At 39.6% G+C, this 23,961-nt stretch overlaps 1 protein-coding gene across 9 annotated transcripts in view; it reads right to left on the reverse strand.

The window, feature by feature from the left end:
* CAST (calpastatin) overlaps window positions 1–23,961 on the reverse strand; it is a 114,564-nt gene that overhangs the window by 29,197 nt on the left and 61,406 nt on the right. For 4 of the 9 annotated variants that reach the window (XM_057738711.1, XM_057738720.1, XM_057738701.1 and 1 more), the window contains 13 exons: window positions 18,601–18,660; window positions 14,881–14,946; window positions 14,242–14,283; window positions 12,803–12,859; window positions 11,998–12,111; window positions 10,898–10,981; window positions 6,275–6,343; window positions 5,019–5,117; window positions 3,421–3,501; window positions 2,727–2,765; window positions 2,143–2,235; window positions 1,911–2,000; window positions 489–590 (listed from right to left, as the gene is read on the reverse strand). In XM_057738711.1, the coding sequence (XP_057594694.1) occupies window positions 489–590; window positions 1,911–2,000; window positions 2,143–2,235; window positions 2,727–2,765; window positions 3,421–3,501; window positions 5,019–5,117; window positions 6,275–6,343; window positions 10,898–10,981; window positions 11,998–12,111; window positions 12,803–12,859; window positions 14,242–14,283; window positions 14,881–14,946; window positions 18,601–18,660 (996 nt within the window). The remainder of the gene's footprint in view (window positions 1–488; window positions 591–1,910; window positions 2,001–2,142; window positions 2,236–2,726; window positions 2,766–3,420; window positions 3,502–5,018; window positions 5,118–6,274; window positions 6,344–10,897; window positions 10,982–11,997; window positions 12,112–12,802; window positions 12,860–14,241; window positions 14,284–14,880; window positions 14,947–18,600; window positions 18,661–23,961) is intronic. The other 5 variants (XM_057738773.1, XM_057738729.1, XM_057738765.1 and 2 more) reach the window with 3 other exon arrangements.

Consider the following 23,961-nt stretch of genomic DNA (forward strand, 5'->3'; position numbering starts at 1 on the left):
TATTCTGATTTGAGACCAGTTTTCAACATTTTTGCCTCCCGTTATAAAAAGGATCTCCCAGTCCATCTGCAAACATCTCCCTCTCTCCTTACAAAGAGAAACACCTGGAACACTTTTGAAAATACAAATTTCCAATTTCCAAGAGAGCAGACAAACGTGCTTCTCACCAGGCGGCTACCTCCATGTTATCTTGCTTAGTCAGGTGCCACTTAAGAATGGGCAAAGGAGATTAGTGTTCATTTTAAATATTAAAATTCTAGATGGTTAATAAGACAAACACTCAAATATCCTTCCTGGTTGCCAACTACCAGCAATAAATACCTAAATAAGCCAGACCCTGAAAGTAAGGCAGGACAAAGAACAGCTCACTTAAAATCTCTAATAAAATACACATAGTGCAAGAATTCTAAACATGTGCAACGCATTAGTTTTGTAACCTTGTAACCTGCAGACTAACAGGCTTTGTATGTGAGCTCTAAGGTCATTACCTCATCAACTTCCTTAATGGAGCTGAGGTCGAGCTCAGGTTCTGGCTTCCGGCTGCCCAGCGAAGCTGACAGAGCCTCAAGTGCCTGATCACTCATTGCGTCCTGTGGAGCAAAAAGAATTCTGTACATTAAAAAAGAGAACACCTCCTCAACCTAAACAATCCACCCACGTCACTGTGAAATTCAAAATTTAAATCTCTAAGAATAAGCTGTGGATTGGGGAAGGACTCCAGGAAGTCAATTTTATTTGATACCTAGCAAAAGAGAGAAAGAAAGGAAGGAAGGAAGAAAGAAAAGAAAGAGAAAGAAAGAAAGAAAGAAAGAAAGAAAGAAAGAAAGAAAGAAAGGAAGGAAGGAAGGAAGGAAGGAAGGAAGAAAGGAAGAAAGGAAGAAAGGAAGAAAGGAAGAAAGGAAGAAAGGAAGAAAGGAAGAAAGGAAGAAAGGAAGAAAGGAAGAAAGGAAGAAAGGAAGAAAGGAAGAAAGAAAGAAAGAAAGAAAGAAAGAAAGAAAGAAAGAAAGAAAGAAAGAAACTTACCAGTGAGTGAAAACTGGGGCTAGGACCTGCTTCTACAGTAATAGTGCTCTCAGAGGTACACTTCCCCTCTTACTTAGCAAGCTAGATGTGTAACTGTAATAATAACTATAAAATACTCACATCAAAACAAAAGCTGCAAGAAGTAAAGTTTCACTATCCTGTTTTCCTTTTTCTAAAAATGTGTCTCTAAAAATGACTTCTGACAACCCTGTCCTCTAGCACTACAGCTAAGCCCAGGAAGCAGGGGGCCCTGAAGCGGCTGACGGCTGTAGGAACTCCCACTCTCAGGGGTGTGGTGCTCTCGCCGCTCCCCCAGTCAGATAAAAATAAACTGTCCACCCCAGGAGCGAGGCAGAGCAGCGCAGCAGAAATGGCTCCTTGCATTATCTGGACGGTCTGTGATGGGGCACATTTTCTCATTCAGCCCAGAACTGCAGGGCCACCTTTCAGGATTCACGAGGGTTAACTTAGAGTTGACTACGGTTAAGGCGGACAGAAGCAGCTACAACAACATCCTCCTAGTGACTCACAGGACTCAAACTCCTTTAGGAAACCAAGCTGAAGATCTGACATCCTAAGAGTGCAGTTTCTCTGGGGTCCCACCCTTCTGTGTGTGTAGTGGTGAGATAATCTTATTCTACAACCAAGACAGGTGTGCTGAAATCACCCATGAGGATTTGTAGAAAGAGAAGGCCTTCCTGGAGACGACCAATGTAGTCATGAGAGGACCTAATAGGTTTCGCTATTCCACACAGGCCCGAGGGAGCAAAGATGCTCAACAGGTGTGATGCACTCTTGGGATTCTCCCCAATCAGCTAGGTCAGCCTCAGGAAAGCAACTGCTGTCAGGTGGACTGTGCTTAATTTCAAAGAACTAATTATTTGTACCTCTTCCACCTTTCTTTTTTTCTCGTCCGGTGGAGCAGCACTTTTGATAACTTGGGCTGACTGAGCTTTTAAAACCTCTCCAGCAGACTTCTGAAAAACAAAATATAAAAGATTTGACTTACAGATGAAGGAAATGTATTAACCAAATTGTAATAACCAGAATTAAAAAGTTGTTGTCTTAAAATGTGAGATGCTTTCCAACAAGTTTCCCTAATTCCATTATAAGCAATACCTCTTTCTCGGTTTTCTTCCCATCAGACGTAGGAGAACTGCAGGTGAAGTCTGATGACAAGGCATCTATGGCATCATCAGGCCCCAGGGGTTTCTAAAGAAACAGGCAGCATGACGGGTCACATGTGGGAATCATTCAAGTGACAGATCAGATTATAAACCCAGCAAACGAAGAATGTACTTTTGCAATTCCCTGACTACCAAATGAGATGTTTAACAAGATAACTCAGATGAAAGCCTATGCTTGGGAGGAAACTGGATGTTCAGTAAATATTATTTTCCTGTTTCTCTATTCTCAACATATTACATGTTAGGATAGTCTCATCCCATTTTTATTAACACTTATTTTATCCTAAAACTTCCTTGGCCCCCTTCTTCTTTCCCTCAAAAAAACTACTTAGGAAATAAACGTGCATTGAAACAACCCCTAGGCTCACCCCCTTTCTCTGAACAGATGGAAATTTCACCTGATTTAGAGATTAATACAGTCATAATCCCCAAAGAGAGAACTGATAACTCTATACCACCAACCAAAGATATAAAAAATGTTAAATCTGATCTTAGAAGACATTTATGTAAACTCACCGAAGAGTCTGGAGGAGGCCCTGTGATCCCTTCTTTTTTCTGAAACAAATATTAATTTGATGATGCTGAGAAGGCAAAATTAATCCTTACAATCGGCAAAACGCATAGCTCAGTGAATGCTATGGGCTGAACTGTGTCCCCCCAGAGTTCATATGCTGACGTCCTATCCCCTAGTACCTCAGAATGTGACTCTATTTGAAGACAGGGCCTTTAAAGAGGCAATTAAGGCTACATGAGAACATTAAGATAGACCCTAATTCAATAGGGCCGGTGTTCCTATAAAAGGGGGAAATGACCCAGAGATGCAGGTAGAGAAAAGACGACATGCAGATATGTACACATAGAAAGAAGACGCAGAATTACTCCACATGTAGGTATCTACAGACCAAGGAGAGAGGCCTGTGACAGATCCTCCTCTCACAGCCTTCAGAAGGGACCAACCCCGCCCACATCTTATTCCAGTCTTCTAGCCCCCAGAATAGTGAGAAAGTAAGTTTCTGTTGTTTAAGCCATCCAGTCTGCGATACTCTGATGTGGCAGCCCTACTAAACTAATACAGTGAGCTTCACAGCAGTGACAATTTCACATACCCATTATATTATCTAAGTTAAAAAAACTGGATATAGTAATGTGATAAAAATTATAATTCCAAAAAAGAAACAATAAAATATAAGTAAATGCATGCTTAACTTACATTCAAAAGTTCCCTATATTTTGGAGGAAGTGTGACTTCTCTTTTACCCAATTCCTCTATGTAGGTAGAACTCATTGGATCCTAGAAGAAAACCGTACACATAAGGTTATTAGCTAAGAATGTTATATACATATTCTTAAATCAAAGTACTACTGCATTATTAATTTATGGAACTACTGAGATTAAATATAAATCATTAAGAAGCCAATATTTTACACAACTCTGAAATTCTAAGTTTCCACAAATGTCCATATTTAATTGGCTTAACCCGTAAGTAAGGCTATAAAATATTCAAACCACTATATTAAATTTGATTCCTATATAAAATACATTTTATTTTAAAAAATTTTCATTATCTAATATCTCTATACCTACAAAACAGCAGTTGGATAACAGTGAATTTCTGTAGAGCTCAACAGATCTTATTTCTTATGTAATAAAAAAAAAAATCAGATAGTGTGATGTCTCTTTTTTAGCACTCTCCAATTCAATTCCTCTTCCTTGTTTTCCAGAGATAACCATCATCCTGAACTTTATCACATCCATCAATGTAAAGCTGAATATATTTTAAAACAATTATTCCGCACGTAGGTACCCATAAACAATATACAGCATTACTTTGCCTGTTTTCAAGTGTTATATAAATGGTACCAAATTCTATATGTCATTCTGTAATTACTGTTTTTATTCAAAGTTATATTTTTGTAATGTATCCATACTGATACATGAATAAGCCATTTTAACAACTATAAAGTATTCCACTATATCATTTTGTCTCCTGTTGAACAAAATCATTTACAAACGTTTCACCTGTTCTTAGGACTCCTTACATACCTGGGCAAGGCTCCCTCCAGGGAGTCTCCCTAAGTGTAGAATTGCTGGTTAGAGGGTGTGCACATCTTCATGTGACATCCACAGGCTTTGGGCCAGTTTGTCAGACTTTTACACTTCTGCCAATCAGGTAAGTGTGAAGTGCTATCTCCCTGTGTTTTAGTACCATTTTCCTAATTACTAGGGAGCCTTTCGTGTGTCTATTGGCCAAACTTTCTCCTAATTTTCTATTAGATTGTCTTTTTCTCACTTTTAAAAAATTTTCATAAATTTTAGAAACAAATCCTTTGTTATGACTGTTGCAATATTTTCTTATAGTCTATGGAACGTCTTTTTTAATACCAAGGAACATATAATTTTCTTGCTTTTTATGAATCAGGAATAGAGATGAACTAAGGGTGGAAAATAACTAGAAATCAAAATAAGTTCAAGTGATAGGATGGGAAATATCTGGAAACCAAAATAAGTCCGAGTCCACTGGACTTAAACCTCGAAGACAGAACGTAAGTCTCTGTGATCCGCCAGACTACAGCCCGGCTCCAGTCTCAGCTGAGACAATCAATCAGTGTTTGCTGATCAACGGACTCACACAGCTACCTTAGGACAGTTTCCACCCACAACACTAATTTTCAGTTGCTGTTACTGATACTGACAGCATCCTGTTTCTCTCCAGGTGACAGAAACTACATATCCTTTTGTGCATCATGACCATGACCTATTAGCCTCCTACTCAAGTATGAATCTTTACAGACATCAAGACCACTTACCAAAACTTCAGGTCCAGTATATGTTGTATTATCTTCCTTAGTTTCTTCAGGTTCTCCTAAAGTGTCTATTAAGTCATCCAAAGCAGCTTCCATGCCTGACTGGAAAACAAAGAGAGAAGATATGTAAATGTTATTTGTTACACATACATCATTTTGATTTTTTAACTACCAAAAAACTTCTGTGTAGAAAAACACCAAGCAGCAAAAGTTCTTCACATATCAAAATGGTTAAAATCTGGTAATAGAACTTATTATTTAAAGTCCCAGAGTACAGACTCTCGGTTGGCAAGATAGAAAATCACATTCAGGTCAGAACCACAATTTCACTAAGTCCAAAGGCATTAACTACAGGAACAAGTACATGGTTCATTACAGCTGCCAGACCAGTGCACTGACAGCTTTAAAAAAAAGAGAGAGAAAAGAAAACAAAATACAGAGAATTATGATCATGTTGCTATATGCAAGAGGGGAAACACTTGGTAGTTTTTGCATATCAATCGTTTCCACCTCTTTCAAATAAAATGTATTTCAAAAATGGATTGCCCTGTGTTCTATTATTCATTTGTGGTTTTTTGTTCATTTGCTTCCCTGAAGATGTTTACAAATAGAAATTCCCTGAAAGGGATGTTAAATTTATAAGAAGTGACAGTTTATTCTGTCAATATGGGCTTAAACCAGTATAAGGAATGAAAGAATGCCTCCAACCTATTTTTGAGGTTAAGAATGATTCACTGTGAAGAAAAAGCTACATTTAAAGGGGAAAACAACCATTTGAGGAAAAACCCTTTACTATTTATTAACTCAGCTTAAAAATGACTGTTTCCTTTTTTTTTTTTTTTTTTTGCAGCTACGATGTTTCTACTACAACTCTAGGAACTCACCTGATTGTGTAATAGAATGTGGGGCCCGTTAGCTTTAGACTGATTCAATTGGGAACTTGAGAATGAAGAAGTGCCTGGCATCCTTTAGTGATACCTCTGGTTAAAGAAGGTGCATTTACAGGAAGGAAACTAGAATGTAAACTCCATGAGACATAACTGGAGTTTCCAGAACAGAGGGTTAGAAAGTAAAATGTTATAAACATACACGAGATAACACACTTTCAACCCAGTCATATTAGCTTCAAACAACAATTCATTAAAAAGGTCCGTTAACTTACCCTCACCTCATGTTATTCACCCTCAAGCAATCAGATCACAGTAAACACAGAGATTGTGAATAGATATCTGTGTGAAAAGGGACTCCTATCTTCATACCTTTCCAGATGGTTTACTTGGTTTGGCTTCAACTGGTACAGCCGATGTTAATGATTTATCTTCTTTTTTCTGGTGGGGGTTTAGAAAGAAATAAAAACTCCTCACATACCTTTATAAAATTCAGTAATATTACATACTTTAAAATGAATACATTATAACATAAATAACATTGATCACACACTGAACATCTGCTCTGTGCCAGACACTATATTATGTGTTATATCCTTTTCCAGAACAGCATAAATAATATTAAATATTAATAACATTCATCTCATTTAGTGATGTGACAAGCAAGGCTCAGAGAGGTTGAGTAACCTCCCAGGTCACACAGTAAAGGACAGCACTGAGATCTGATTCCAGGACTACCATCTCTCTCTTCACTGCTCTTGGCTGCCTCTCCCAGGGCCCACAGCTAGTCTTTGCAACACCCATGAATTCTTTCTTATAACAAGCAGCCACTACTTTTAACTGTTGTCCTTTCGGTCTTTGCCCCCACACATCAAGACCTCCACACCCCTTGCTCTGGCATCTCCTCACTCCCTCTTTCATCTCCCTAAAATGAACGTCCTTCCCACCACACTGCTTCCGTTGCTCCATCAGTGATTGCCAATAACTTTCCAATCTGCGATTTCTATGCCTTCATGCAGACATAACCTTCTCTGAGTTACTTTGGTGAGCACCCCTCTCTTGCCTCTCATCTCTCACAGCCATGACTGGGCACCATGCCGGTTCCATGCTGGCATCTGTGACCTCTGTTCTCTGCCACCTCTGGCATCTCTTCTGCTTTGCCCCCTGCCACACACATTCTGCATGTTTCTGCCTGTGCTGGTAGTCCCAGGCAATCATTCTCCAGGGTCAGGGGCCAAATGCTTTCAGGGCCAGGCAGGAACTAAATGGTGAAGTCATTGGGCTGAAGACAATAGGAAACTGTCTTATTTGAAGGTCTCAGCCATCTGAGTAGCAGAGCTCAGAGGCGGAGAGCACAGGCTCGGACTGTCTGGGTTTGCACACCAGCCCACATGCACTGACTGCACGAGGCTTCAGGCAGGTCACGTCTCCTCCTGAACCTCTGTATCCACGTGTGTAAGACCAGGACGGTGACTGCACCTACTGCAGGGGGTTGTGAGGATTAAACTAATTAATCTATTAAAGTGTGAAAGCACATGCTAAATACTACATAAGCACCAGATATATAAATATGTACTAAACACGTGTTTGCTGCCATTGTTATATTAAAGGTCCTGTGGGGAACACCAGGGCGAACCTGAGTCCTGGCAATGGAATCCGATTCCTTGATTCAACCACAACCTCATGCAGATGTTCATGCAGCTTCACTCCCCCCTCCCTCCCCACTTCTCCCTCTCCATTCACCTGGACTCCAAAACAATGTTCTAATCGCCTCTCTCTCAAGACACCTCAGACACTTCAGTTCAGCCTGTCCACAGGCAGGTATCACTTTTACGCCTCCACCAATTCCTCTTCTGACCTGCCCACCTGCCAGCCGGTCATTTCCTAAAATCTGAAGGTTTCACCTCTGCAACTCCTCCTGTATTGCTCCTGACTCACTTATTTTATCCCAGCTCTAATTTAGGCTAAATCTGGACTTCCCAGCACTAGTGAAATAGTCCCTGACCAGCCTCCCACTTTCTGATCTCTATTCCGTCTCATTCCAGCCACCGCAGTCACTTAATCCTTCTGCAGCTTGGTTTTAATCGCATCACTCCATCTGTTCTCTAATCTTCAGTGTTTACCTACTGCTGACTGTATCACTACCACATGGATTAGCACACCTTTACATTCTTCACAGTAGCACCCCTGCCTGTCTTTCTGGTCTTACAGTCCTACTCACATCTCCTGTGCTTCTGGAATGCACTTTGTACCCAGATCACATCTTATATTTTTCTCCCTCGTTAGGACTGCAAGCTTGCAATCCTAGGTATCCTTTCATGGTGAAGTCAAACTGGGCTGCTCAAAATCTTCATGGATTCCCCCAAATCAGACAGAATCCCTCTGCTCCTCAAACAGCTCCCTGTGGAGACTTGTCTTAACCTGCCTTGAATGCAGTCCCAAGTACCCCTAGAGGGGCCAGACTGCAGCTCAGTGTCCTGCGGAGTCAGACCACAGTTCACAGTGCTTTACACATGGTATGGACTAAAAAAGAAAAAGCAGATCTGATCAATCTCATTTTCTGGGAGACAAATCAGAGGCAAAGAAAAGTGAAGTGATTGGCCAAAAGTCCTAGCACAAGTCAATGCACAGCAGAATTCCACATAAACCTCGCCTAATTTTATTGTTTAGTTTTTACTGATAACCCTGGCTAGGTAATGTGTGGCATAAATTTTCAAGTTTTGATTACATTTAAAATCCACTCTAACAGATCTAATCCTCTGCCTTAAATCTATCCATCTCCAAACTATGGCATTTAAGTATCCCTCATCAACACAAGAGAGTAAACTGTATCCCTGGGGTGGGGATAGGGATCTCAAGGTATATATGAGGGTGAGTCAAAAATTATCTGTACTCCGGTTATATTCAAACTTCTGTTGGCTGCACTGTCTTATTAGCTCTTTCTGTTCAAGGCTACTGTCTCCCCAGTCACTGCTGTGCAGGTGTGAACGTGTTACATCAGTTCATTTGTAACTGTGGTGCGAGCAAAAATGGATGCCCCACTTGTGACCTGCACGAAAGAAGAACAGTGTGCAATGGTTCATTTTTTGTGGTCTGAGGGTGTACCTGGTGCCGTTATTTAGCAAAGACTTTGTGCGCAGTATGGAAAAAGTGTTTTGTCGTGAAGAAGTGTGTATGAATGGATACAGAAGTTCAAGGAAGGCTGCACAAGTGTTAACCACCAAGGAGCCAGAAGCCTGTCCACGTCCATGGCTGATGACAACATTGAGTGTACACGTGAAATGATTCTGTCGAAAAGATGAGTGACAGTGGATTATGTGGCAAATTATTTGCAAATCAGCCATGGCTCTGCCTATGAAATATTCCGTGACAGACTTCAGTTTGTGCTGAAGCCTAAACTTCAGATTAAACACAGAGGACTGCTCTCCAAGGGCGTTGTGATCTTGCATGACAATGTACGTCCACACACTTCTGCCCACACCGTCAACACTGCAAAAACTTCATTTTGAGGTGTTAAAGCATCCTCCCTATAGTCCTGATCTTGCTCCATTGGACTTTTACCTGTTTGGTCCCCTGAAAACCCTACGAGGACAAAGATTCACTTCTGATGAAGAAGTGAAGACAGTGGTGCATTCATGACTCGCAGCTCAGCCTAAAACATTTCTTAATGAAGGAATACGAAAGCCTGTTGACAGATGGACAAAGTGTATTGAAAAGCAAGGAGATTATGTCAAAAATGATGTATTTGTCTTTTCTAAAAGTTAATTAAAATAAATTCTACAGCCAGAGTGCGGATAATTTTTGACTCACCCACATACAAGGGGTCTGCTGGAAAAAATAAAACATTTTTTATTTGAGTATTTTAGTTGAGTATTTTCATTTAAAAGTTTATATAAAAAGTTTATTTTGCCATCATGCCATATGATATCTGCATTAATCTGGAGAAAAATAATGTGTCTTTTCTTTTTCAAAATCTAAGAAAAATTGATGTCTCCGGGAGACAGGCCACACTTTTATCCTATGACTTTCCTTACGTAGACTGCAGGGGAATAACTGTTCCCATTTTGAGAAGTGGGAAAATAGACAGACACATATTACTTTTCTCTGCTTTCATTTCCATCTTGTTGTTGTTTCAGTTAGTTACTTGTGGCTTTAAGAGAAATAGGTACTAGCATTTCTAGGACGATATGGCTTCCAGACTGATTACTAACTCTGATTGTTAACTCCGTATTGCTATGGGTAGAAAAGGTAGACTATTTCTAATCTTACATTTCCAGGCTAATCTCTTCAAAAGATCTAAGGAAGTTGCCCATAATTTGCCAGCAGGGCACATATACTCTCTCCTGAGAGGGTTTGTGGTGCCCCTTTGAAAACCTCCTGTATCAATTCATGTAATGTCATGACTGCACATAATTTACTCATTTCAAGATGGCAGTGTTCATATTAAAAGCTGAGGCTAATGCTTATTCAAATGCTCATGGCAATTTTATGTGCTTCATTTCAAACCCATAAATCTTGAAGGCAGGATTTGAGTCAACTCTCATTTTAATTTCCTTGCTATTGATATGAGGCTTTATACGTGGCAGGTGCTCAGTAACTATTTATTGAATACATGAATTTTGAAATCATTTTTGATGTCTTGCTCTCTCTGGATCCTTTACATGCATGCCTTAGAGGACTGGGGCAGGGAGGGTAGGGGGGACTTGGGGGGGGGAGTCAAGGAAGGGAGGGAATAGGGGGATATGTGTATAAAACAGATGATTGAATCTGATGTACCCCCCCCAAAAAAAAAAAATTAAAAAAAAAAAAAATTTCACACACAAAGTGTTCAGTTTTACCGAATGATAGCTTATTTGACTGTGACAGCACTGGAACACTGATTGGTTAAACAGAGCCAGCCAGACGGAAGGGGTCTTCACGGAGCATGTTTCTCATAAAAGAGACCTGATAAGCATCGAGGCCCATGTACATGTTATGTCTTTTACGTGTGCTCACCTTGTCAGCTGGTTTGTCAGATGCTGCAGCTACGCCAGTAACAGCACTCTTTCCACCACTGGAAATCGTGTCCTGTGACTTAGTCTAAAGAATAAAAGATTGACAGAACTAAGTATCTTTGAATGATTATTTTCAAGATCGTACATTTCAAACGTCCCTACGAAGCCAGTTTCCCCTAGCGGACATCTCGTGGGGAAATGGTCACCAGCTTCTACTGAGCGTGATGCAATTCTGGGCACATACAGCTGGAGTCAAGAGCTCACAGAGCCCATGCAGGTAACACACAGGGGAAGCGGGCCAGGCAGGCACATACCAGGTTGTAAAGCCTCTAGTCAATTGCTGCCATGTGAGCCCACTGTTGCCAGATATTCCAATTTTTCAAGAAAAGCTAGAAATTTGCATTTTATATGAAATATTCCAACTTCAATTGTTGGCAGCTAGTTAAAAATCATTTTGATTACTGTAAGCCAAATAAAATACACAAGTGGCTGCAACTGGTGGGCCACAAATCTGCAATCTCTGATGTAAGGTCCATCGTTAAGCAGGCCTATTTCCTGTCTTCCAAGAGCCCTCCGTGAAAAAGTTCCCATAGACATTTATTCTTCTAATAGTTGAATAGTTGCATTCTGGAAATACAGGATATATTTCTGATTTTTGGCTCTGTACATTGACCTTTCCCACAACAAGACCCTAAAATCCCTAAGACTTTCAGGCAAAGAAGAGATCACGCGGGGCATCTGAGCTCCCACAGCCCGCAAGGAGAGGGGTCCAGGAGGCAGTCTCAGTCCCAAGCTTCCTGTCTGTGAGATACCGGAGCCTGCTGCCTCAAAGTCACAACAGCGCACTGCTGGGTGGTGGAGTGGGCATAGAGGAACATCCCTGAGACCCATCTGATGCCCTTCTCGGGCCTTACTTAGTCCCAGGTTTCCACAGGGCTATTTGTAACACCAGCAAAATGATCGCACCAAATCTTCATAATACAAGATATACTTGGTGTAGCTTTGCAGATTTACCTACACACATCAGTGTAGATAGAGGACCTGTATCTTATTCCCTAGTGGACATCAGTGTTTTCCTATCCATCCATCTGCTTTATTTACCTTTGGTTTTGTTGATTTCTCTGATGTTGGCTGCTCACTTGATCTGGAAACTGCTTTTTCACTATGAACATGCTTGCTTCCTGTATCTGATGAGTGCTTGGGTAGGCTTTTTGGCTGAAAACACACACACACACACACACACCGCCCCCACAATGTTAACAATATGACAAATATTGCTACTTCTCTCTATGGAGTAGAAAGTATTCATAACAGTTGGGTTTTATGTAGTTTTGAATTGTGCGAATTTAAGTATGATATACATGGGACAAAATTTCACTTTGGGTACAAAACTTGAAACAATACAACTCTTTCCTCCCAAATTCAGCAAGAATCACATGAGCAAACTGCAAATCCTGCTAATACCACACGGTGGTGCCATTTTAGCAGAAAAACAAATAGCAGCCATCCTTGGTAGGACTGAAGTGCTGAAAGATGAGAGTTGAGAATTTCATCCTTCAGAAAGAAAGAAAGAAAGAAAGAAAGAAAGGGAGGGAGGGAGGGAGGGAGGGAGGAAGGAAGGAGGGAAGGAAAGAAGAAAGAAGAAAGAAAGAAAGAAAGAAAGAAAGAAAGAAAGAAAGAAAGAAAGGGAGAAAGGAAGGAAAGAAGGAAGGAAGGAAGAGAGAGAGAAAGGAAGAAAGGAAGGAAGAAAAAGAAAAAGAGAAAGAAAGAAAGAAAAAGAAAGAAAGAAAGGAAGGAAGGAAGGAAGGAAGGAAGGAAGAAAGAAAGAAAAAGAAAGAAAGAGAAAAAGAAAGAAAGAAAGAAGGGCTTCACCTTATGATACCAAGTCCTACTGATGGTCATTTACCTCTGTGTGTTCCTTTGGCTTTACTTCTTGGGTTTTTTTCTCATGAACCACAGATGGCTGTCAGTTTCAAAAGATAAAATCACAATTACATTAGAGTGCATTGTTTCTATGTTTCCAAATAAGCTCAAAAACAAAAATCCTAATTAGAGTATTCTGCCTTTCCTGGGAAAGGCCCAGTTAGAGAAGCAGATCTTGCTGTCGGGTAAGTAGTAATCCTACCAGCAGTCTGATAATGATAATTACCAGAAAAATAATGAAAAATGTAGTATTTGATCTAGAATGATTTTCAAATAGGTATGTATCTCTAAATTACTGGCTATTTTTCACAATAAATGTAGCGCATTTGGTAAGTTCAGGTCCATCCACAAAGACATCGAATGATCACTCTGACCACTGAGTTTGTTGATAGGGGATCCTACTCTAGAAATTAAATTTTCAAAAAAAAAATCTCCTCTCATAGGATATGAAGAACACTGTATTTTTTGAATTAAATGATTGATATGGTTTTTTCTGTGTTACAAGTAGAGAAGATGGGTATTACCAGAAACCCAATTCTCTTGAGACTGGGCAACCAAAAACATTTAAATATGGAACAGAAGGCAACTTCCACTGGCTGCTGAATTATCCTTCTATAGGGGACTATGTTATTACCATCCTCAGGGGCCACCAAGAGGCCTTATACAAAGTCACACAAGCTTCATCTTTCACCCAGATGACCCTGCCCATCCCCCCTTGCCTGCGCGTAAAGTACTTCAGCCCAAATCATCTTTGTGCTTTCCTGCAGGAGACCTTGTGGTCTCATCTGGGTAACTGCTCAAATGTACTTGAAAGAAAGTACAGCACCTTACTGAAGAGAAACATTTGCCCTGCCTGCAGACATCCTGGGGCCCATCCCCATAAGGACTTGAATTGGCTCTCAGTCTAGACAGCCACGAGTCAGGAAAGCAACGGAAGTCATTCCCAAGGGAAAGTCAAAGCTGTCTCCTGAGTAACTGATAAGAACATCAAGATAAACCCAGGGCCTCTCAGAAGAGACTGTCATCTTTAAGTTATCTGGGTGCTGGGTTCAATAGACACTTTTATTCTTGATGTCTCATCATTAAAGTAATCGAATACTCATTACCCTTCGTCCCTTGTTCTTTCCTGTTGCTTTTTTAAAAATTACTTCAGCTATAACAAAAGTCTAGATGTGAACAAAATGCCTTCTGAAGTGGATTGTTTTCATTTATAAAATATTATTCATTTTAACAATATATGGATTTAATGTTATAATTATTTTATATACACTCTATGTAATCATGTTCAAAAGGGTAATCCAAAATTAATTTAATTAGCTGACAAAAGTTTTTTACCATTCAGTAGCACCAATAGAGGAAATCAGTTATTCATTATTATTGCAAAGAATCCAAGTAACTCACTAGTTGATTTAAATCATTTACCTTAGTTGATTGTGACTTCTTCTCAGGTTCTGTTTTTACAGCCTAAATTCAGAAAAAGAAAGAAAAAGAAAGGAAGGGGAAATGAACATAGTTTGCAAAGTTTATCATATATTTTCTTCAACTAAGGAACCTAAAAAGATAATTTTTATGTATTTATAAATACAAATTTTATGAGTTAAGATTATACTTTTCTTGGAATTGTAGCTATTTAAATAAACACTTAAGCACACTGATTAACAGTCTGCTCTTACTACTTAGATGGCAATTTGCATCTTTTATGTAAATTAAAGATAAGTAAAGATTTATTATTAGAACACTGTAGCTAATACATAAACTAAAATAAAAACCCTCATCCTTCAAAACCACTTACATGACTGATCTCTTCATGAGTGAAATACTCACCATAGGTTTTGGCTGATGATATAAAACAATGGAATGCTGACAGTATTAAGAACATGGGAAGCAGTGAAATTTATTTTTAGTGCCAGAATGTGAGCGATGGATAACTAAGCATACCAGAAATCCGTGATGGGTCAGAGCGTTACAGAAGACTGTGAACTGCAATTATTAGCACGTGCTAAGCAGCTAAAGTGACCATTAGTAAATGGAAATGTCCCCTAGTACAAAGAACCACATCACCTGTTTTTTGTGTCTTTTCCTGTTAGGAGAACGCGGTCCTTCCAGCTGTTTGCTGACTGGAATGGCCTAATACAAGAGCACAGCCCCGAGTGTGATTTTATTTTATCTGACGTCAAATAAGTAACATGTGTAAACAGGGCTAAAATGTTTATACCAAGACACATTCTACTCAGTAATTGTATCCACTCTTTGCGTATATGGGGGGTTGTCTAAGAAGTTATGGATACTTAAATTCTAAGGTCTCAAGCAAAGATTTTAGTTTGGAATTTTTGGTGTGTGACAGGAAATCTATAAGATTTCCATTAATAAAAATTTCTGATCCCTTTCCTCCCACTTCCTTCTCTGTGCAAGGCTGCTTGAGCATATTTCTTTCCACCTATATCTCTAATGTTAGGTTATGATCAAACATTAGAAATATAGTTTGTTATGAACAGCCACAGGTGTTGTCAAAAGTTTTCTGAAATTCTGATAACACGATTTTACAACAATTTTATAAATAGTGCATAGATTTTTTTATTGCACAATAAAAATCTAGCAATCGAATCTAAAGTTCTAGGAATGCTTCCGAACATCTGGTTATGATTTAGGATCTTCAGTGTAGTATTTTACAACTTTACCCAACAAAAAGTTACCTGTGTCAAAAAAGACAATTTCTTAAGTGCATGGATTCTCCATGTAGGGAAGATACGAAAACAAGAATAAAACTTGATTAAATATTTTATGAGCTTTTCAAAGAGCTTAAAAAATTAGGCCTGATGCTTCCTGCCATTTCTTTTCCCTTTTATCTATCTGCTTGGTGGTATCAGCACAAACTCCTATTTTTAATTCAATTATCAAAGAGACTGATGCCAAATATCCTCTTAATGTATCAGGTCTTGTGCGTCAGTAATGAAGGCACATGTGTTCCTCACACACCAGATGACTGTTATGCCAATGCACTTACTGTTTTGGGAAGGAAACAAAGAACACGATCAAAGAAATGGTTTTAAAATTTAAAATTATGGATCCTTTCAAACTGGATCCTTGTCAATGAGTTTCTGTACATGCCACGCTGCTTCTTTTTGAGTTTATGCAAATGCAATTTTTTAAATGATTAACAAGGAAATTAAGCCAGCTGGCACTGTAGTGGTTTGAGTCTAATAATAGCTTCTAATTTGTAATCTGGCATTGTGGCAATATTTTGCATGGAAGAACTCTACAATACGATTAAGAATGTATACTCACAGAGACAAGCAGCTTCTAATGAAATATACATTTCCATCAGTAATCACTAACATGTCTCCTAAAATTATTTTTGTGGTGGTGGTGCTGTTGAACATAATAATGAAGGCAATAATAACTAATACTTACTGATAGCCTCTCAATACCAGTAACTGTTCTAAATTCTCTTAGTCCAACTCTCTGGGTCCTGACAATAATCCTGAGACAGGTATTACGAGGACCATTATCATCACCCCCATCACCATCGTCCCCACTGCATGGATGAAAAAATGAGGCACATGGAAGTTAAATAACTTCCCAAGGACACCCATGGCGGAGCTGGAGTTGTGTGTTCTCAACCACTGCACTGCACTGCCTCTCCAGTGCCAGCCAGTTCCTACTGGGCACGTGCTGTAGGAGGGCACTGTTTACTTTCAGTCTTGTGAAAAAGGTCCTATTATCACCCTCCTGCAAATTGTACAGATAAGGAAATGAAAGCAAAGAGGAGTTTTCCAACATCACAGCCAGCATGGAACCAGGATTCCAAGCCAAGCCATCTGGCTCCAGTGTCCACACTACAGAATCTGTCAGGGATCTCAACCTAATTAGCAATAACCTGACCTTCCATTCTACACTGAGCAATGTGACTGCCAATTCTAATGTGACAGGGACATGAGAGAGAGAACTGAGATCTAGACATATTACCCCCAAAGCTGGACTGACTTCCATTTTAAAGGTGTAGAACATGACAAGAATTTGATATAGGCATTATCTTGAATTAGCATCATTTCTCTAAAAGCCCAAAATATTTGGAGAAATATGCTCATAAAGTTCACAAAAATCTCCAAGAGGAGGCTGATATAAATGTTATGAGCCAAACATCAGAAGCATGTGAAGATAACATGACTCATGAGAACAGTGTGATTGAAATCCACCAAGGAAGGAGAATTGAGGCCAAAAGTGATCCCGAGTCAGCCATTGGTGACACTTCACCATCTGCATCTTATTTTTGACTCTCTCTCTCTCTCGCTTCTCTCCTTCTATAATACTTTCCTCTCTCTCTTCCCTTCATCCAGTTCCGCAGGACTGCCAGGAATTCTCATGATTCATGCTTAGCAATGACTAAAGAGTTTGCTGACACTTGCTCTGGAAAAACAGGGCACACTTGAAATAAGCATTGGTCCTCAAGCTGAATATCAGTGGAGATGGATTAGAATCAGGCATTATGTCAACTGTGAACCAAAATAATAAAAAGGAAATCCCATATTTCTAGCTCTCCTTTCTATTTCCTTTCTTTAATTTTCATGGACTCCTAAGTTCAATGAGAATTTTTTTTGGAGGGGAGGGTAGATGTTTCTACAACAGTTTTCAGATTATTTTAAGATTAAGATCGGATTTTTTTTTAAAGATTAAGCTTAGTATAAGTAGTGACAGCTAACAGACTAATTATAGATCTGATAACATATTTTGAAAACAATTGGAGAGTTAATGTAAATGTAAATTACTGAACAAAAACATAACTTTAAATTAAAAAATAAATTTAAAAATTAAAATGAGTGCCAAATGACATTTATAAGAGCTTAGAGTTGGATCGTGTGTTTCAAGATATTGCAATGTCCTTTAAAAACAGTTCAAGATGAGGCCACAGGATCTCTCAATAGTACTGAATTACAGTGCCAGCAAGAAACTATGGCATAGGCTCCTACTTGGGACAGTAAAGTGACAAGGAAAATAGGAAGCAAAATATGTGGGTAATGGAGCTGGGGTAGCTCTTAAAGGCACTAAAGAATATTAGGTCATAAGAGCATCTTGAAAATGCCCTCCCTTTAATCTCCCATCCCAGAACATTCCCAAGAAACACAGTTTGAGTCATGGTAACTCGGGGAAAGGGTTTAAGGCAGCTCAGCCAATTCTTCAGACTAGGCTTACTCTATGTGGCAATCCCACTGGAGGACATTCTTTTACTTTTTCTTCTGAAATTCCAAGAAATTATCAACAGAGTAAATCCCAAGAGCTCGAGAAAGGTTGATCAAATAGATGGTGTCCCACATGACTTAAATTTCAGAGAGAAACTTCAGAAAGCACCTTCTTTCTATGTTCACTTAGTGTAACCTTTCTCATTCTTAGATTCAGTTTTCAGTGGCTAGGATAATAAAACCATTTTAGTAAGAAATTAATTTATATTCTTATCTAGATCCAGACATATATACTCAGAGAAATTACCTTACAATTTAAAAAACTCAAGTCTAGAACTAAAAACAAAACCAAACCCCCCAAAAAACCTCTCACTGACTACTCTTTTCTAGATATTCTAAAATGATGTATAAGTGTATAGATGATGTTTGAGGCAAATGCTGAAAGGAAAGCTGAGTTTCCAAGACCCTCATTAATTAGGAAGAAAATGCAGCCTAAGTTTCCTAGGACACACAACCCATCTGTCAACAGCCTACATTCATTTTGCTTTAAATATAATCAACTGAAAGGCATTCACCCAAGTTGACCCTTGAATATTCCCCATACCTTGGTTTCTGTGGGATTCATACTGGAAGACTTGCTGGTTGAAGCAGAGGAAGCTGTCACCTAGAAAGGAAAGAGACAGGAAGTCTGATTATAGTTAACCTACAACCTTCTTTGTCCTTCAGCTCCTTTTAACCATACTTACTCTTAACTCTTTACCGTGGTTGTACCTCACCTAGAGTACTACTCCCATAAAAGTTCAGTATGTGGTACTGCCCAGTGGGTAAAAGCCTTTGTAACCAGATCAAATGGGTTCAAATTTTGGGTATGCTACTTACCAAATAATCTTGGGCAAGCTACTTAAATTTTCTGATCTTCAGTTTCCCCTTTCTCAATTTTTCTTCTGTAGGTAACAACTACCTTCTAAGTTTACTACTGGCTCGTAATTAAGTGCTCAGTAAATATTATTCTAGTTGTTATTTGTATTATTTTCAGAAAAAACATGGACTTTGAAACTTACAGACTTTTGTTCAAATGCCAGCTCTGTCCATTACTAGCTCTGTGACTTTGGGTCTTAGTTTTCTAAGTATATAAAACGGGGCCTAGAATGTCTATTCTTCAGGGTTGTAATTATTTGAGATAATGTGGGTAAAATGCCTGGCACATTGTAGGTGTTCATTAAATTGCTGGTGCATTATTCCTAAGGTATTATAAGATTAGAAGAGTAGGTACAGCTCTGATAAATAGACTCAGGTAGATTAGAACTGTCACGTAAGGAAGAGAAGGTGAGAAGTGGGGTTGCAGAGGGGATACTGCTATATTACGTGCCTCATCTAGGCTCCTCCCTGGAGGGCAAAAGGTGATGAATGATAACTGAAGTATTCAAGAAACAGCTTTCCTCGGGATGTGGAGTCAGTCCCTGCAGACTAATCACCCAAGCAGGCGGATGTGCCTGTGGACACTTGCGTGGTATTGAGAACAACGTACTCTGATACTTAACTTGTATTACACTGGTTAATATTAAATTCACAATCACTATCTTTGCGAATTTCAACTCAGACTCATTTACACCTCCTTAACATTTGAGTCCGTCAGGTTTTAGATCCCAGGGATTCCATCTGGCACCAGCTGCCTTCTGAAGTGACTGGCTGTCAGTAAACAGCTGCTCCCTGCCAGCAGCACCCGGAGCCCCGTCCCTGATGCCTGGCCCTGGGCCACTTCAGAGGCTGAGTCCCTGGGCAGGATGAACCCATCCCTGCTGGTCCCCCAGCTCCCCTATCTCGACACCACACTCAAGGGGACTGTGTGAACCCATCAGAACCCATGACCCATGAACATGATCACTTTCCGCACCGACTTCACTTAATGTAGAGTAATGTTGGTACTTACAGTTAAATTGCCACAATTTACAGATAAAAGCCGAAAGCTTTAGTATACGGACTTTTCAAACACAGTCATATGAACTTAACTATTACTGAGCATCCTTAGGCACTAACTGGGCACCCCCACCCCAATACACGCATGTGTGCGTACACACACACACCCCTGGTCACTGTGGCAGACAGGCACTGTCTCTCTCACATCCTCTTCGGGATAAAGAACTGGAAGGTGTACCAAAGTAGATTTTCCACCATCAAATTAATGGACAAACATGTGACTTCATTTTTCCTCGAGAATTTTTTTTAATTTGTGGAGATTAACATACCTCTATCTATATAATTCTGTCTTTCCACAAGTAGAATTGGTTACACAAATTTCCATTCAAACTCAAGAAGTTTCACTTAGCTATATCCCACTCCTTCAATGATTTCCTTCAGCCATCTAAAACCACCCAAGACTAAACATTCCACACAGAAGTGCCTTTTCCCCCCCAGATCTTTATTGGAGTATAATTGCTTTACACTGTTGGGCCAGTTTCTTTTCTGTTGTGCAACAAAGTGAATCAGCTGTATTTATACATATATCCCCATAATCCCTCCCTCTTGAGCCCTCCTCCCACCCTCCCTCTCCCACCCCTCTAGGTCATCACCAATCACTGATCTCCCTGTGTTATGCAGCAGCACTAGCTATCTATTTTACTTTTGGTAGTGTATATACGTCAATGCTACTCTCTCACTTCATCCCAGCTTCCCCCCACCCCGCCCCCCACCCCCTGGTGTCCTCAAGTTCGTTCTCTACATCTGCATCTTTATTTCTGCCCTGCCACTGGGTTCAGCAGTACCACTTTTTTTAGATTCCATAGATATGCGTTAGCATATGGTACTTGTTTTTCTCTTTCTGGCTTACTTCAAAAGTGCTTTTTAAGCTGCAAATCTTCAGGTGAACATTCATTTATTTTCTAACCATCCAAATTTATTAAAACATTCTTGAAATTGCATAGCCTTGGGTTTTCCGATCTGCCTTATTGCTTTATTAAGCAATAACTGGAAGGGATCCTTAAATCCTAGAAAGGAGACTTTCAAAGGCTCACCAAGAACAGTAAAATCTCCATGGAATGCCTATAAATAAGCACAGAGCAGGTTATAATGGGAACTTAGCTGAAGGCCTTGGCTGCACCTTCTCAGAATAGGTTCCTCCCTTAAAGTTTTATCCCATCATTAAGGCACTAAACATTTTGAAACTAAAAGAGGAAAACCACTTCATGGGGGCTGGGAATGAGGAATATAATCCCACCCTGTTATGGACTGGTTCAACTCTGGCTAACTACAGTGTGTTCAATTTTTATTCTATTTGTAAAGACAAGAACGTTTACTATTTGTTACCCCTACTGAGAAATTATATACACTTCCAATTTAAATCTTCTATATGGTTTGAATTTTTTTTTTGCTATTGCTTTATTTATTTTTTTAAGCTCTTTATTGGAATAGAATTGCTTTACACTCTTGTTATTGCTTTATTTTTTTTTTACGGTTTGAATTTTTAATCATAGGTGTGAATAACTTATGATTTAAAATTTTTGAAGAGTTAATCCATAAATCTTTGAAGAACCTCAGAGAAAAACTTTGAATATGCAGGTTTTAAACAGATGAAGAAAAATGGTATCTCACAAAGATTAAGTGACCTGTCAAACTTTGCCACAGCTCACCAGCTCCATAAGCATTTACCCAGAATACAGTTTGTGTCAAGTACTGTGTTAGCTGACAGGAAACCGACAGACGTGTCTCTGACCTTGTGAAAGTTATAGTCTGGTCAAAGATGACATGAATAGAATAACCACTTCAATCCCGCTCCTGGGCATATATCTAGACAAAACTGTAATTCAAAAAGATACATTCACCCCTATGTTCATAGCAGCACCATTTACAACAGCCAGACATGGAAAGAACCTAAATGTCTATGAACAACAACAAAAAGAGGTAAAGAAGATGTGGTATACAACTATATATATATATAAAACTGAATATTACTCAGCCATAAAAAAGAATGAAATAATGCCATTTACAGCAACATGGATGGACCTAGAGATTACCATACTAAGTGAAGTGAGTCAGAAAGAGAAAGACAAATACCATATGATATCATTTATATGTGGAATCTAAAATATGATACAAGTGAACTTATCTATGAAACAGAAACAGACTCACAGACGTGGCGAACAGACTTGTGGTTGCCAAGGAGAAGAGGGATGGGGATTAGCAGATGCAAACTACTATATATAGAATGGATAAACAACAAGGTCCTACAGAATAGCACAGGTAACTATATTCAATATCCTGTGATAAACCAAAATGGAAAAGAATATGAAAAAGAATGTGTGTGCATATGTATAACAATCACTTTGCTGTACAGCAGAAATTAACACAACATTGTAAATCAACTATACCTCAATAAAATAAATTTTAAAAAAATAACCACTTTAGTAACTACTTGTGATAAGTGCTATAAAGGAAAATCAAAGGGTCCCATGACAACACAGACTAGGCAACCAGATCTAATTCAGGGGACAGTTGAGACAGGTGATGCTGAGGAAGTGACAGTCAACGTGGAGAATGAAGGATAAGGGGGCATCACCCAGGCAAAAGGCGAGGAGGACCCTCCAAGCTGTCTGTGCCGGGCCTGAGCCCAGGCCACCTGATTTCCAAACCAGTGACTATCTGCTGCAGGACCTACCACTCAGCCGGTCCTAACATCAAGGGACAGCCAGTTTTAAAGCAACATCACTGCTCAAATACCAAAATCTCTGCATGGAATTAGGACTGTGTATCAGACTAAAGCGCAGCCGTAACAATACTCTCCCTCCTAAATGACCCACACAAATCTCCTGACATCCAAAGTATTATTAATCATTTGTAATCCTAAATTAAGGCATAAATCAGAGTAACAAAGAGCAGAGAAAAAGTACTTTAATATAATTATTTTCCACCCACCCACTCAACAATTGCTGTTTAAGAAGCAATGAGCCTGGGGCTGAGGACACACAATGAATAGGTCACCGTCGCAGCCTTGTAAGAGTTCACAGTCCTGTGCAATACACAGACATCAAGCAGGTTTAGTTACAACATAAGTGCTCTAACAGGCATGAAAAAAATCCTATGCGACCAAACAAGTGTTTTGGTTCTGAATTAGCTGTAGGCCCACCTAAAATAATCTTACTGTGTTGTCAAATCTCATTAAAACAAAGCAATACTGACAAAAGAAAGGAACTGCAGCCTAGAAAAAATTAATGTTCAATCCTCTATGTATCCAGTAGGGCATCTTATGTTCTGGCATTATTCAACAAGACTTCTTTAAATTTGTTTACTTGCTACAGTAAGAATTTTGGAAGTTTACTGCAGGAAATGATTAGAGCCATGAGGCGGAGATGGTATGCTTTTAAGACCGCTGAAAAATGGAAACTCCTTTCCTTTTTCACATAAATTTTGCAAAGGTCTCCCAGACTACAGCCTTTTAGCTCTCTCACCCATTCTGGCCACATTAGTTTTCCCACATGTCACTCCCACATGTGTGCCTCCCTCTAAAGTAGAGCCAGTGACAATGACTCCTGTTACCCACTGTATCACATAGAAATCCTTTCTCTTGCCTTTAAAGACCCCTAGTCTCCAAGCCCACCTCATCTCCCAGTGCAGAACATCTGCTCCAGGCAGCCAGCCCAACCCTTTCTCAGAGAACACCTCACTCATCTTTCCTTTCTTGTTTCACACAAGTGCCACTGGTTGGGATGCTTCCCTTGCCCCAAATATCCAAACCCTACATGTCCTTCCTTTCAGGTGTATCTCACTAGCACCAGCCGTGGCACTGTAACTCCCCAACCACTGCAATCCTACGTGGGCATCCATCCGCCTTCACCAGCCCCTGCTCACTTACTCACAGTACCATATACAGGCAGGTGATGACATCACTGCGGCCTGAAGTGTCTCCTCCACCACATGGGGGTCCCTTTAAAAGAACTGTCTGTTGGGTACACTCACCTGCTGGCCCCCACTC

This window comes from Hippopotamus amphibius, chromosome 1 (assembly GCF_030028045.1).
Source record: "Hippopotamus amphibius kiboko isolate mHipAmp2 chromosome 1, mHipAmp2.hap2, whole genome shotgun sequence".
NCBI classification, from domain to species: Eukaryota; Metazoa; Chordata; class Mammalia; order Artiodactyla; family Hippopotamidae; genus Hippopotamus; species Hippopotamus amphibius.